Source organism: Trichophyton rubrum (assembly GCF_000151425.1).
Source record: "Trichophyton rubrum CBS 118892 genomic scaffold supercont2.8, whole genome shotgun sequence".
Taxonomy (NCBI): Eukaryota; Fungi; Ascomycota; class Eurotiomycetes; order Onygenales; family Arthrodermataceae; genus Trichophyton; species Trichophyton rubrum.
Window position 1 is genome coordinate 854,787 of NW_003456421.1, and position 14,851 is coordinate 869,637.

The 14,851-nt window shown below is 47.9% G+C and overlaps 5 protein-coding genes across 6 annotated transcripts; 1 reads left to right on the forward strand and 4 right to left on the reverse strand.

The window, feature by feature from the left end:
* Positions 1-4,031, reverse strand: TERG_06840 (uncharacterized protein). Its single transcript, XM_047748679.1, has 2 exons — positions 110-4,031; positions 1-44 (listed from the first exon to the last, which is right to left on the reverse strand). Exons 1-2 carry the CDS (start codon positions 3,884-3,886, stop codon positions 15-17), a joined length of 3,807 nt encoding a protein of 1,268 aa, XP_047604667.1. The 5' UTR covers positions 3,887-4,031; the 3' UTR covers positions 1-14.
* Positions 4,032-7,178: 3,147 nt separating this feature from the next.
* TERG_06843 (phenylalanine-tRNA ligase, alpha subunit) lies at positions 7,179-8,878 on the forward strand (the record flags this gene model as incomplete). Its single annotated transcript, XM_003232806.1, has 2 exons — positions 7,179-8,650; positions 8,785-8,878. The coding sequence occupies 2 exons, from the start codon at positions 7,179-7,181 to the stop codon at positions 8,876-8,878; spliced, it is 1,566 nt and encodes a 521-aa protein (XP_003232854.1).
* A 373-nt stretch (positions 8,879-9,251) lies between these two features.
* Positions 9,252-10,602, reverse strand: TERG_06844 (40S ribosomal protein S21). Of its 2 annotated transcripts, XM_047750289.1 has the most exons (3): positions 10,242-10,602; positions 9,885-10,149; positions 9,252-9,773 (listed from the first exon to the last, which is right to left on the reverse strand). In XM_047750289.1, exons 1-2 carry the CDS (start codon positions 10,271-10,273, stop codon positions 9,921-9,923), a joined length of 261 nt encoding a protein of 86 aa, XP_047607058.1. In that variant the 5' UTR covers positions 10,274-10,602; the 3' UTR covers positions 9,252-9,773; positions 9,885-9,920. The 2 variants fall into 2 exon arrangements, with proteins under 2 accessions (XP_047607058.1, XP_003232855.1); XM_003232807.2 differs by having other exon boundaries at positions 9,252-10,149.
* An 8-nt stretch (positions 10,603-10,610) lies between these two features.
* TERG_06845 (uncharacterized protein) lies at positions 10,611-11,751 on the reverse strand (the record flags this gene model as incomplete). Its single annotated transcript, XM_003232808.1, has 3 exons — positions 10,611-11,215; positions 11,280-11,632; positions 11,690-11,751. The coding sequence occupies 3 exons, from the start codon at positions 11,749-11,751 to the stop codon at positions 10,611-10,613; spliced, it is 1,020 nt and encodes a 339-aa protein (XP_003232856.1).
* Positions 11,752-12,398: 647 nt separating this feature from the next.
* Positions 12,399-14,328, reverse strand: TERG_06846 (inosine-5'-monophosphate dehydrogenase; the record flags this gene model as incomplete). Its single annotated transcript, XM_003232809.1, has 3 exons — positions 12,399-13,537; positions 13,741-14,049; positions 14,121-14,328. 3 exons carry the CDS (start codon positions 14,326-14,328, stop codon positions 12,399-12,401), a joined length of 1,656 nt encoding a protein of 551 aa, XP_003232857.1.
* Positions 14,329-14,851: the final 523 nt, after the last annotated feature.

Genomic DNA, 14,851 nt, shown 5'->3' on the forward strand with positions numbered 1-14,851 from the left:
GGGGTTGTAGCTGGTTATTGCTTATCAGGGACCTCAACTACCCTCTATTCAAACTGTCAGTAGACGAAGTATGTAGATTAGCTTACGATATGTACTATGAACGACTCACTGGTTCATCTTCACTAGTCGTAGCCTTCTTGGCTTCAGGCGTTGAGCTTGTTGGTCCTTCAGCACCTCCGTAAGCTCGTGAATCTAGGTGACGTGGTGGGCGTGGGCGTCGGTCCCGATAATCAGAAGAGTGCATTCGATTTCTGCCATGCATTTGCGTGTTAATGCCAAGTCTTGAGTCATTGTTGCTCTTCTCAAGGAGTCGGCCTCCTAGAGTAGTGCATTTCAGAATCGTCTGCATCATCTGGGTTTGCTTAAGTGGTTTGGAGAGGTATTCGTCCATTTGCGCCTGGATACATTTCTCGCGATCTCCTAACATAGCGTGTGCAGTCAAGGCAATGATGGGTGTTCTTGTCAGGCCATGGCGCTTCTCGTATGCACGGATCTCACCGGTTGCTTCAAAACCTCCCATAATTGGCATCTGGACATCCATAAGGATAACATCGAAGCGGCGCTTCTTGATAGTCTCAAGTGCCTGGAGTCCGTTGCCGACGACAGTGACCCCATGATTGCATTTCTCTAATATTTTAACCGCAACCTTCTGGTTAACATCATTATCTTCTGCCAGGAGGATATCGAAAGACCGAGAGTCGTCCGAGGTGAGGGGCGTAGAACGGCCTTCTAGTGCAGGGAGCATGCCGTTGCCAAGATCAATTGGCTGACATGGGGTTGTCATGTATGATGTAATTCCAAGGTCGAGCGCAGATTTTAAGCTGACAGAGACCACTGGGCATAGAAGCACGATGGGAATATATTTGAACTCATCAAAGGTCCGGAGGGTTCGTGCAGTTTCAATCATGTCGACAATGATAACATCATAAGCATGTCCTGCCTCTTTACCTTCTTCGTCTTTGATTTCTGGCGGAGGCACATTGTTTTCATTGTGGACAACAATTGGAACCAAGTCAAGGGCCCTGAGCATACCAATGATGTTTTCAGCATAGTCTCCGGTGAATCCCTTGTCAATGAATAGGACGGAATGTCCCTTGTACGGCATCAAAGAGGAGGCAATAACATCCAGAGATTGATCTGCCTTCTTGACAACGCAGGTGAAGTGGAAGGTGCTACCGCGACCGTATTCTGAGGTGACCCAGACATCACCGCCCATTAGGTTAACCAAACGCTTGGAGATAGACAATCCCAACCCGGTGCCACCAAATTTGCGAGTAGTAGACCCGTCTGCTTGCTGGAAAGTATCGAAAATCATGTCCAACTTATCCTTAGCAATACCAATACCAGTATCCTGGACGGAGAACTCGTAGGCGTACTCGTCGTCGGCGCAGACCTCACGTTCAGGCTCGCCCTCTGCAGGAGGTGGAGGTACATGCTTCTTGATCTCAAGAGTGACTTCTCCATGTTCAGTGAATTTAATCGCATTTCCAACTAAATTAAGGATGATTTGGCGGAGACGGAAGGGGTCTCCAATAACATAATCGGGCACTGAACTGTCAACCTGGTATGTCAAGTTGAGGAACTTCTCATTGGCCTTCACAGCAAGGGTTTTCAGGGCGTTGAAAACTGTACCCCTCATTGTGAAGGGGATACTCTCAATGACCATCCTATTAGCCTCGATCTTAGAGATATCGAGTATGTCGTCAATGATGGTCAACAGACTGTTGGCCAAGCTGTGCACGACATTCAACATTTCACGAGGATAGGGTTTGAGATCATCAGTATCAAGAGTAAGCTGGGTCATACCGATAATACCATTCATTGGCGTACGGATTTCGTGACTCATGTTAGCCAGGAATTCGGACTTTGTGCGATTGGCCAATTCGGCGGCTTCTCGAGCAGCTGTATTTCTCTGAATACTGTCCCTGAGGCTTGATACCATCTTGTTGATCTTCTTTTTCAGTTCGTCCATCTCCCCAGATGCTTCAACAGTAATGAGTTTTGTGAAATCACCATCTGTGGCGGCATCCGTAATTTCTCCAAAGGCGCGCACTTGGGAGGTAAGGTTGTCTGCCATGGTGTTGACATCCTCCGTGATTTCTTTCCATCTTCCAGAGATACCTTCAACGTTGGCTTGCCCTCCCATCTTTCCATCAACGCCGACATCACGGGCAACTCTTTTCAGCTCATGAGCAAAGTTGGCAAGTCGGTCAACCATGTTGTTGATAGTGTCTTTCAAAGTGAGTATTTCACCTTGCGCGTGGACGTCGATCTTCTTATTCATGTTTCCTTTAGCAATAGCCTGTGTGACATTAGATATAGCTCGCACTTGGACAGTGAGATTTTGAGCCATAGTGTTGACATTATCGGTTAGGTCTTTCCACTTTCCTTCGACGTTGTCCACCTTCGCTTGCCCACCAAGAGTTCCATCAGTTCCGACCTCTCGAGCAACCTTGCTGACTTCAAAGGCGAATGTATTCAATCGATCCACCATGCTGTTGATAGTGTTCTTCAAGTCCAAGATTTCTCCCTTGACTTCAGCAGTAACCTTTTTGGTGAGATCTCCCTTTGCGACAGCAGTAGTGACATCAGCAATTTCTCTGACCTGGGTCGTAAGATTCATGGCCATGCCGTTCACATTCTCTGTAAGATCCTTCCAGGTTCCTTCAACGTCATGGACGGTAGCTTGGCCACCAAGCATACCATCCGTTCCGACCTCCTTGGCAATCTTGGTGACCTCTTGGGCAAATTGCTTAAGTTGATCGACCATTGAATTTATTATGGTCTTCAATGCCAGGATTTCACCCTTGCAATTGGCTTGAACCTTTTGGGTAAGATCACCTTTGGCGACAGCAGTGGTAACCATAGCAATGTCTCGGACCTGAGTGGTGAGGTTCTCGGCCATAGCGTTGACATTAACCGTCAACTCGTTCCACATGCCCTTCACCCCCTCAATCTGAGCTTGGCCGCCCAGAACACCCTCAGTTCCGACATCACGAGCGACACGAGTGACTTCAGTTGCAAAAGTCCGAAGTTGGTCCACCATAGTGTTGATTGTCTGTTGAAGTTCAAGAATCTCTCCTTTAGCGCGGCGTTCGATCTTTTGACTCAAGTCACCATGGGCGACGGCAGTGGTGACAGTAGCAATTTCTCGGACCTGGTCAGTGAGATTGCTAGCCATGATGTTGACATTTTCAGTCAACTCCTTCCAGATGCCGTTAACACCGGTGATCTGGGCCTGACCACCAAGAATACCTTCAGTTCCGACCTCTCGTGCCACCCTAGACACTTCACTTCCGAATACCTGGAGTTGGTCCATCATGGTGTTTATGGTGCGTTTGAAAGTGGTAATTTCGGGGTCCATCTCCAGTGGGTGTATCTGTACTTTCATGGAGAGGTCACCATTGGCGACTTGAGTGATAATACCTCCAATTTCCCTGAGAGCTTTCTGGAAAGCCTCGTTTGCTTGTTGATGTTTCCGAAGTTCACGCTCGAGAAGGCCAACATCTTCTGTTTCCACCTTGACCAAAGCGTTCTTGGTACGCTCTTCTTGTAACCGTAGTTCGTCCCGCACACGAGTGATTATTTCCTTTTGCAACTTGATCTCGTCGGCCTGTAATTGAACACGGTTTCGTAGATAAGTTATATCGTCTTCATAGGGATTCTTAACTTGGACAATGTCATCATCTTCATCGTCATCTTCGCTGGTGTCATCTTCACAAATGGTTTTCGAATCGGTGTCTTGATCGTTGTCGGGCTCATTATTGATATTCTTAAGATTCGACGCACGAGTGTATCGAGAGGGCGGCTGCAAAGGAGAGTTAGAGAGATCATAAACCCCTATGGTACCACAGGACAGGGACGGAGTAAATGGCTTTCTAAACATACCACAAAGAACTGTAAAGTGTTAACTCGCCCGATAAGAGCAGCTATTTCACGCTCTAATGCGGCCTTTCCATCACTTTCTAACCCGGGAAGCTTGATTTTGGCGACATCACAACCATTCTTTGGGGGTTGGTTGTACTTGTGGCCGTTGAAGGGGAACGAGGCGGGTAGTGGTGTATCCTTTGCTAGGCTCTGAAGTAGAGCAGCAGCAGCTAACAACGTCTCGTCCTCAGGAGCCATGATGGTCGCTGAAAAATAATATAATAGTTCTCCTTTCCTTTTCGTTTTTTAAGAATACTTATTCCGTGTCTCCTCTGGCCGGTTTAGCTTGCTTTTTTTTTTTGGTTTTCCTTGTATATCTTAGCCTCGTTTTTGTTTCTCGCCCGTTTCAACCACTTGCAACGTGGAACGAGTCGACGACAACGGAAACAGCAGGCTTGATATCCAAAGCTCAGATGCGTACACACCACGCAGTCAGCGCGAATTCGACATTGGAGGCAATCAGACTGGGAGGGAGGGTGCTATGTAAGAGAAAGAAAGCGGAAAAAAAAAGAAAAGAAAAGAAAAAGGAGTTGGTGGGTGAGATGAGGTCGACAGGGCGATCCGGGGTAGCGTAGGCGAGAAGGTGAGGAGCGGCGGGTTCGAACGTCTCTGGAGTCCAGGAAAGAAAAGCCAACACTACAACGAGGCCGCGAGAGGCCCGTAAGCAGTGCAGCCGGTCGAGACAGCGATAGCCGGTGGGCAAAGACGACGCCGAAACCGAGATGCGGGCGAGAGAGCGTGAGTGAGCGAGGGTTGGGAGGGAGGGCAGGTTTGAGATCGAAGTCGAAGTCGAAGTCGAAGTCGAAGTTCGGGAGGAAGAAAAGGCGGGCAAAGGGGGAGGAAGTGGCAGAAAATCAGGCGGTGCGTGAGCGGTAAAAAGGGGTCCTAGCTTTTTTTACTCCCTCCTGCTGACTAAGAGCGAGAAACGACGACAGGTGAGGAAAGGCAGGAGACACAGCGAGACAGGCAAGACAGAGAGACGCCGGAAGACAGGAAGACAGGAGGACAAGACGAAGACAAGAAGACAAGACTAGACAAGGCGACGAGGACGAGGCAGAAGTCACTTCTTTGCAACGGTACTCCTTCACCCTGCAGGCTGCGGATGCATGGTACTTGCCCGCTACTTATGACGACGACCGACAGCGTCCAGCGACTGGGGGATGCTCGTTGCTTTTTGGCAGTGCTCTCGTTGCCCTCTCGTCCTGACACCCCCGTTTGTGCTTGTGCGAGCGTTGGAGACTCGCTGGCGGGCTTTTTTATTTTCTTATTTCTTTTCTTTAAACGAACGGTTGACTGACTAGCTATTTATCCAGCAAGGACTAGCATGTTAAGACTGAACCTAGCCGCAGGTTCTTCCCCAGGAGAGGGATAGCAGCGTGATTGCCCTCTGTCCACCACCACCAAGGCATCTACCCGTCCATCCCCCCTTTTAGTTTAAACGATGGCGAGTTTAAGCAGCATCAGCACCGTCACTTGAAACGCAAGCGTTGCTGGTCTTGCCTATGGACGGGGATGGGGCTCGGGTTGGATCTAGGCTAATTTGGTCGCCCAGCTTGATCGCCAACATATCAGACGACGTACAGTTGAGAGAGAGAGCAGGAGCAGGGCAAAAAATGAGAGTAAGTTGACAAGAGCAAAAGAGAAAAGCCTCGCCTCCGCATGGGATGGGTTACACCGGCATCACAGGCAGCCAATGGGGTGAGTCCCTCTGTCCAAACTCCGAGAGAGACGGTAAGCTCGTGGTGATGTCTCCGTTCAGTTAATTCTTCCTTTTCTCCTTTTTACCTGCATATTGGCGATGGAGTCAACTATTTTATATGTACTGGACATGTACATAGCCGGTAACGCGCCAGGTAGTTGGTCGGATACGCTTAGTCCTTGGCTATGTACGTTGATAGTCAACATACTCGAAGCCTTTCTCCATCTTCCCTCTTTGCTGGGGCGGAGACGAACAAGCATGAAGCCACTCGTCAGCACTGCTGGACCTTTTGCCTGATAAGTAATATACTGCATACACAAATACAGCCTCTCTCTCTCTCTCTCTCTCTCCCTCTCGCCCGTCTTTCTTTCTTTCTTCCTTTCTTTTTTTTTCAAGTCCCGTTGGTTGTGCAGCCAGATGATTCTGTACATGCCCCCTTCCACGGATTTTCCAATCATGTGCATAGATTGGAATCTGGACTGTCCCGTCGACAGAACAGCTGTCAAGTGAGCCCCTCCGCACGCCGGGAGGGTGAGTGTGAGGGATGCGAAATAGGTATATGTGTGGAAACTATAGTTGCCGTATTAAACTAGCTTTAGTGTCGGATAGATGAGAGGGTCAGTCGAGATGTCCATGGCCAGGGAACCGTCTCTTCCCCCATCGCCGGTTGGTCGACTCCTGGACGGCTTCTTCCTCCCCCTTCCCTCCCTCTTCGCCCCTCTCCCGGAAGCGGGCATCACCCTGGCATCACTACTCATGTACCCGTATACGCGGTACAGGGGTTCACCCTTGATGTACGGAGTATACCCCGTCTCGTCGTTTGGTTTGACTTTTAGGTACGAAGTATTTTGAATGCTCTTGTCTGTGGTCGATGTGAGGCTGTCGAAGGATAATCTATTGGGCCAATGGTGCGGCTGCCCGTAGCCCAGTTAGTTAGTTGATGCAGTTCAGCAGTTATTGGTGGGGAGGATTGTCTCCGCAATGCTGCCATGAGTTATGTCCTGATTATTACGGAGTACTCCGTACTATTATTATTAGTTATTATCATTATATATATTCGTATAAAAATGTGCTTGAGCAAGGTACTTGGGAGATTTCTAATCTGTCATTTCGAGCCGCGATCGGACCCTTGATGATCCGTCCTCGGGGAGGCGCATCACCTAGCTATGTCTATCTAATGGTTATCTCTCTTTCTCATGTAAATCCATTAGTTAGTTGGAGCAAAGAAATATGATTAGGTACAAAGAGTGACAGCCATATTAGCCACGAATTATTGGGATCAGCATCTTACAAGAGTCAAATCACTACGCCCGGACGGATTCATACAACCAACATGTTGTCATACATGTTTCTTCTTTCTCTTCTCTTCCAAAAATGCGTAACGTGTGGCCTCTGACTGCGCGACTCACGTGATCCTATCAAAATGCCCCATCCACACAAGATAAGAGTCATCGACTATCAAAAAACGCCCGAGTAATTACCAGACAACCTGTGCCAGCTTCGCTCATTTCCTGTGGTTAGCGGGCTGTGGATTGGAGTGCAAGCTGCAAAGATGGCCTCTGACCTTACTTCCCAAGTTTTAGACGTCCTCGCTTCGACGGATGAGCCGCAATTGTCGAACCATGCCTTCCCATCAGCCCCCGCGCAGGGCGTCAAGGCTGCTCTAGACCGTCTTGCCGCAAGGGATATGGTGTTGCAAGAGACGATCGAAAGCGAAGAAGTGTATCTACTGCCTGAGGCTGAAGGTATTGTCGCCAATGGCAGCCATGAAGCCAGAGTCTTCGAAGCCGTCAGCGCTGCAATGGAGGGGTTGAAGATTGCTGACCTGCCGGATATTGTTGGAAAGGAGATTGCCAAGGTTGGGACAGGAAACGCATTTAAAAAGGGGTGGATTAAAAAGGACAAAGATACATTGAAGGCAGCTACAGATTCAATAGAGGACACCTCTCGTGAGCAGCTGGTTACCATCCAAAAAACGAAGACACACCCAGACGCCAAAGTTCTAGCGGAGCTACGGAAGCGGAAGCTTATCAATACCCAAAAAGTGTTTGTGTATAAGTTTTGGAAAGGCCCCAAGTACGCCAGAGAATTTGTAAAGGAGGAAACAGATCTAACTGTGGAAATGTTAGCGGATGGCTCATGGAGGACGGCAAAGCTGAAGGGATATAACTTCAAGGCCAAGGGAGCCATCACCCCAAGTGGTGCCTTGCACCCATTGAATAAAGTCCGCCATGAATTTAGACAAATTTTCTTTGAAATGGGCTTCCAGGAAATGCCCACCAACCGTTACGTTGAATCTGGTTTCTGGAACTTCGACGCTCTTTTTGTGCCACAGCAACACCCTGCCCGCGATCTCCAAGACACATTCTATATCTCCGACCCGGTACAGGCGGATAAACCAAGGGCTGACCCGGAAGGTGACATCCATCTCTCGAGTTTAAACCAGGCCCACCGCTATGCTTCTTCAAAGACTACACTCAAACCACTGGACTATGAGAAATACTGGCAGAACGTTCACGCTGCTCATGAGACGGGTTTTAATGGCTCTATTGGTTATCGTTATCCCTGGAGTGCGGATGAATCATTGCGCCTTGTCCTACGAACACATACCACCTCTGTCTCAGCTTATATGCTTCAAAAGCTAGCACAAAATCCACGTCCCGCCCGCTACTTCAGTATTGACAAGGTCTTCCGCAACGAAACTCTCGATGCAACTCATCTTGCGGAGTTCCAGCAGATCGAAGGTGTCATTGCAGATTTCGGCCTCTCGCTTGGCGGTCTGATCGGCTTCATGGAAGTCTTCTTTGCTAAGATGGGTATCCATGGTCTACGCTTCAAGCCCGCCTACAACCCCTACACAGAACCTAGTATGGAGATCTTCGGCTACCATCCCACTTTGAAGAAATGGGTCGAAATTGGAAATAGCGGTATGTTCCGGCCGGAAATGTTGGAGCCAATGGGTATCCCAAGTGATATGCAGGTTTATGGCTGGGGATTGAGTTTGGAGCGACCAACCATGATCAAGTAAGTATTGTCCCCTAACTATCCCAACAGCCCTGTCCCTCCCCGTTCCTCTAGTCCGTGCGAGCTATATGTCTGGCTTTAGATACCGACCTCGACAGCTTGCTAACATATCTTTGTTTTTACTTCGTGAACAGATATGGTGTGAACAATATTCGAGATTTGGTAGGACATAAAGTAAACCTAAACTTCGTTGAGTCGAATCCTGCTGTGCGCCTAGAGAAGGAATAAAAGAAGCACCATCTGCAGAAGCTATATTGTGCACATGAGGCATCAAGCAATCCCAATCGCCTACTCTCCACCTTACTCCTGCTTTTCTACAGCCTTACTTCAATCATGGGACGAGGATAATAGACTTGTCGAATGATACTCCTGGAATAAATTAATAACAAAAACAAACACCAGCCCATTGTTACACCTTCTGGCGGGCTTTAAACCGTATTCTTTAGCCGCTGCAAGGAATTGTATTCATAGTGACCATGACGTGATCATTCTCCCCCCAGAAGAGCTATGGAGTCTCAAAGAAAAGAAAGAACAAAATGCTTAAAAAGAATAATCACATGTGATAATTCTGTCCTGCCCGTATCTGTGCTCTGACGTGTGATCTTGACCGTCACAGCTCATCAGAAGGCAGCTGTCATTCTCCCGGTAATAATGATTACAACAAAAAGCTGGTTTTTGTGAATCGACCTTCTCGCTCACGTCTGGGGAACCGGGATAGTTATTCACATATCTCGATAAGAACCAGAAAGTTGGAGTACCGGTTCATATGCAAGTTGAGGAACTGGGATAGAAGATGATGACAGGCAGATAGCTTGACGAACACTGGTATATTTTGAGAAACAAACGATATGATTATTGCGCTCTAGCCACTTGGCTATCCAGGAAGGAAAATGGTGTATGCGGAGCCTGAGGTGAGCTGGCAACGAGAAGGAATTATTTAGAAATTTTAATTTATTTCAATTTTTTTGCTCTGTTCGTTTCCACCATTATCTTCTTATTCAATGGGTTTGTATCGTCGCATCCTCCAAAAAGATTAGAGTAGCGCCAGAGTCTTCATAACATCGGAAATTCCTGAAATATTCATTCCCATTGACCATTCCGACCTCGTTTCAAGAAAATCGACCTGCACAAAAGATCATATCAGCATTTATCCTACTCCTTCAGTATTCTCTTAGGTTCCCAGTCACATATTTTGTCTGCTTTCGGGTAACGTAAATGTGCGGGTGATAGGTACCATTTGACGTCTAAACCACTGTTTCTCTCCTCACGCTTATCGGCTTGCGCTCCAGACGTTCTTCAAGAATCCATCCCGCTGAGCCAAACGGTTCAAGCTGTCATCACCCTCGCCCATAGCTCGTACAAATCCGGAGAGAGCATAGACCTGGTTTTCACCGGTGTATCGGCCGTTCTCGTCAACCTTAGCGATGCTGATTTGGACGGAAGCATGGTCCTTGGCCTTGATGATACGGTTGGTGGCACTGCACTTGCGTGGGACGTAGCTATTTCATATAGATTCTCGTTAGCATCTGTTGAGACAATTCGTTCAACCCTTTGGGCGATTTGATAAGGGCTCCTGGGAGTTTGTGCGTACAGATCGACGATTTCGCCCTTCTCGTTCTCCATTTTGGCGGAATAGACGGTAGTAAATTTGGGTGAGAAAGGGTTGATCGAAGGGAGATGGCAAGGGAAATGGAATCAGATGCTATCTTCTCTTGTCGATGTCTTGATGCTCTTGCTGCCTGCGCGAGATAAAGTGAAAATCATTTTTTTTCGATTGTGGGTCATGTGATTCATGCAACGGGTGAGTTTTAGGTTTGGCTCAATATCAAAAGTTTAAATAACATGCAAAGAGGGACAAACACAACTCGACAATCTATCTAGGATATAAGCCTCAATATATATATATATAAAGGCAGGATACTCTGCCTTCGTAGTGGCGGTGACGGTTATAGAATCCAACCTAGAGCGGGCTCTTATGATCCCGCAGATGAGATTTAACCTCGCTGAGCCATCGTACTTCTACTCCTCTGGGCCCTTCTTTTTTGAACTTCACAAGGATAACCCTTTCTGGATCCCCTCTTTTCTCAGTTCCTTCCAGTTCCTGGCCTGGGTGGTTTAAATCCATAATTAATCTGCCATCAGGCATGCTCCCTAACGGCCGTGGGGAAATGAATTTATGAGACCATGCAGGGTCACCCGAGTGAATAAACTTGATCAGCTCTTCGCGTCGTTTGTAAGACTCTGCAGCCGGTATTGGTGTCCTTTCACCTGCTCTTTCGAGAAACTGCGCGACAAAGCTCAGTAATAGCACCTGAGGAGGGAACATGATTATCTCGTCCATCTTCGCACGTCGTAGCCATTCCGATGCCGGGAGGAACTGCGCTTCGGTAATTTCTAACCCGCCATCGGAAGTAGGCACTTGGACTTCTTCGCTGCTTAATCCTGTATTTGCAATGTCGCTGGTGGTATCATCTGCAGGAGGTAGAAAATAAATGTACATTTGTGTTGTGAAACGGCGAGCATTTATAGCAGGTGTTATCCAATGTGAGAAGGGAATCAGCATTCCTGTGCCCCTTTGTTAACATTCCAAGCGTCCTCTTTGAAGGTATACCGAGGGCGAGCAACCTACCGGTATCTGCCACAGCGTCTGCATCTACCCTCTTTAACCATTGATCAAATGTGATCTCATTCCTATGGATGGCATGTCGGCCTTCCTCTCGCTCTGTTGGACTAAGCTTCACTAGTTGGCCGGTACTCCGTTTTTTCGCAAGGAGTATTCCACTCTCCTCGAACATTTCACGGATTGCAGCTTTTCTATAGTAAGCTCCATCGTCATGGCTATCCGGGTGCCCTGCTGGTGGAAAGTCGCCGTCCTGGGAAGATATGTTTCCACCCGGAAATACGTGCGCTGACGGGAATGAAGAGGATGTTTTTACCCGATGAAGAAGGAGGACTTCATTTTGAGGGGATACAAGTATAACACTACCTGTAGAGTCAGTGGAGTGAATGCCATCATCATTCTCTAGGGACAGCCGTTACCTTGAACTTGGCCGGGGGACTTTATAGTCGATTGCCTGCTTTTTATTATCACTTGACGCCATTGGCTTTCGATACTGTGGTATAATGCGAACGCTTGAGTAAGCTGCGCTTTGGGTATAATTTATTGTATTCTTTCTCTTTGATTGCACTGCTCTGCACAACGAATTGTTTGGACAAAAGCACGACTGTTGTAGAACCCTAGACACGGAAATATGCCGCCGTAGAAAGTAAGAGGGGAAGATAAAACTCAGATTTACGCGATGAAGCCCATGAAAGTGACATTCAACGAGGACACAGGCCATCATTGTGTCGTGCTGTTTCTTGTGTATACGAGTTTGACCTGTGATGGCATCAATAACTCGCCGGTCTACTAGTCAGGTTAGGGAAAGGCTATCGATCATCCCGAGGTTGTTTCATTACCGAGTTAGTCAACGTGATATAACAGCCGGCACAAGCGGTCAGGTAGTTACGAATATTCGGAGATTATTGAAGATATATGAATTACTGTCCATTCTGTCATCGGCTACATAACTATCGCTTGAAGAATCCGTAAACTTTTGATTAGTTGAACATTAGAACTGGCATGCCAAACCGCCCTTGACCGACAGATACACCGCCACTTCGGAACTCCTGAAACTTCGCCAGTAATAAATATGTCAAGGAGATAAGGACTTAGCAAATAAATTGGCAAACGTCGCGATGCCTTTAGTTAAGAGTACAACTTCTTATCGTAGGTATGTAGGCCATGGACATTTCCTTCGGCTTGGGCACTGGTAGTTCGAACCTCGAAGCGAACAGTTCCCTTCGCGACACCATCGTGTAGTTCACGCAAGCTCTTGACGCCCATATCCTGGAACGAGTGCCGGACACCGGCAATGAGATATGGGACGAACTTGGTGATGGAGCCACGGTCTAGGACGGAGCCAGAGACACCCTGAGCGACAAGCAGGCTGTCCTTCTCAGAAAAGTATCTGGCAGTACCGGCAGTGCTCTTGTTGCCAGCGGAGCTGCCGCCGGCCTTCTTTTCCTCCATGGCATCAATGCTACCCATTCCACGGTAGGCTTTGACGAGTTGTCCTTCACGGCTGACGAAATACTGGCCTGGAGACTCGGTGGTACCAGCCAAAAGACCGCCCATCATAACGGTGGAAGCACCCATGGCAAGAGCCTTGACAATGTGACCCACGTTCTGAACACCACCATCGGCGATACAAGGAACACCGAAACGGGAGGCGAATTCAGTTACGCTGTGAACAGCGGCTGCTTGAGGCCTGCCAACTGCCATAACTTCCTGGGTGATGCAAGCACTACCGCTGCCCATGCCGATTCTGAGGCCATCAGCACCGGCAGCAATTAGAGACGCGGCTTGCTCACGAGTGACGACATTACCGGCAATGACGTCAATTTCCGGATGTGTAGCCTTGATGTGTTTTATCATATCGATCTGGTACATGCTGTTACCCTGGCTGCTGTCGAGGACAACAACGTCAAGGCCAGCCTCAACAAGCTTCTGAAGTCTGTCCTTGTCAGCGGGACGAGTGCCGATAGACGCAGCGCAAATAAGCTGCTTCGAGTCGGGAAGCTTAGAAGCAAGTGGGTAGTGGAGGTTCTTCATCAGATCAGAGCGAGAAAGGAGGGAAACAATATTTCCTGCCTCGTCAACAATTGGGAGTTTACCCTTTTTGGAAGCCCGAAGGACTTCGTTGGTTTCAGCCAAGGTAGTACCAGAGGGAGCAGTTACAAGGTCGGTGGTCATGACAGCGGTGACCGGATCGCTCAACTCAGGGTGAAATTGGATGTCCCGGCTGGTGACAATACCAACCAGCTTGGAGCGAAGATCGCCATTTTCTATTTATGCAAGCAGTCAGTTAAATTGTTCAACTTCTATAGACCATAAGGATTGGGTCATAGAGACGGGCAATCTCAGATCATAATCTGTTGCTCTCCAGGGCGGCTTTCGCCGCGTGCAGTTGAACGAAAGTTTAAGATAAGATATACAACATCATTGGAAGGAATTTGATAAAACACAAATGATATATAGTATAACTTACCAGTCACAGGAAAGCCTCCGAAACCCCACTTCTGCTTCAAGTCCTTGACCTCAGCGACTGTAGTCTTTGGAGAGATGACGACTGGGTCGAGGATAAACCCGTTCTCATATCGTTTCACCTTCCTAACCATTTCAGCCTGCTCTTCGGCCGAACAGTTGTGGTGAATCACACCGAGGCCTCCCAAAAGTGCCATATGGATAGCCATGGAGTGTTCAGTGACAGTGTCCATGGGAGAAGAGAGTAGAGGCACGTTTAAAGAAATGCGCTTGGTTACAGGAGACTGCAAAGTTACGTCAGACGCGGGAAATCCTATCAAACGGATTCATCATTAGACTGCCTGTTCATATGGAGAGCTATCGATAAGGAAATGGCTGCCGTACCGATATATCCAGGGAGTACCAGGAAGTCATTGTAAGTCAAAGCCCCGCGCTTGTTCGAGTCAAGCAATTCATTGATATCCAGGCCATCTCCAGACGTATACTCCGTTTTCAGGAGGTCCAGGGCCTTGGAGCAGTCAACAAACTCTGTCCGCCCACGTAGCGAGGTGACCGTGCAGGCTTTGCGGCCATCCCCGTTAGATAGAGGCATTTCTGCAGGCGAAAATGTGTATATATTTTATACCTGGCTGTATGTCAACGAGAAAAAAAAAATATGAGTACCGTCAACAGCGTCTGACTCGAAAAAACGTCCTGTTGGCGGGGAGATATCTTTCTTCCCAAGGGAAGAAAGAGAAAAACCCGAAGAAAAAAAAAATCAAACAAGTAAATTTTGAGGTTTTATAGGAATAATTCCCGCTTGTGGGTTGTGCTTAGTCACTAGCTTAGTAATCAACCTTGAGTGAAGTGAAGCGGACGGGAGGAGTGACTATTGAATGGAGATAGGTAAGTAGGTATAGATAATATATAGATACTATGATGTCTGGTAGTTATGTGGTTAGTAGCTGCTCCCATGCTGATGATCTGAGCTGGTGGTAGGAAGGGCTTTTGAAGACGGCCATCCATGAGTTTGGAGTTGGAGCTATGGCTGCAGAGCATCCCCAGGTGTTTCAACATTAAGCACCAGGTGCCATTCGCCGTCTGCTCGACTCTGATCATCTTCTTTTCATGCTACT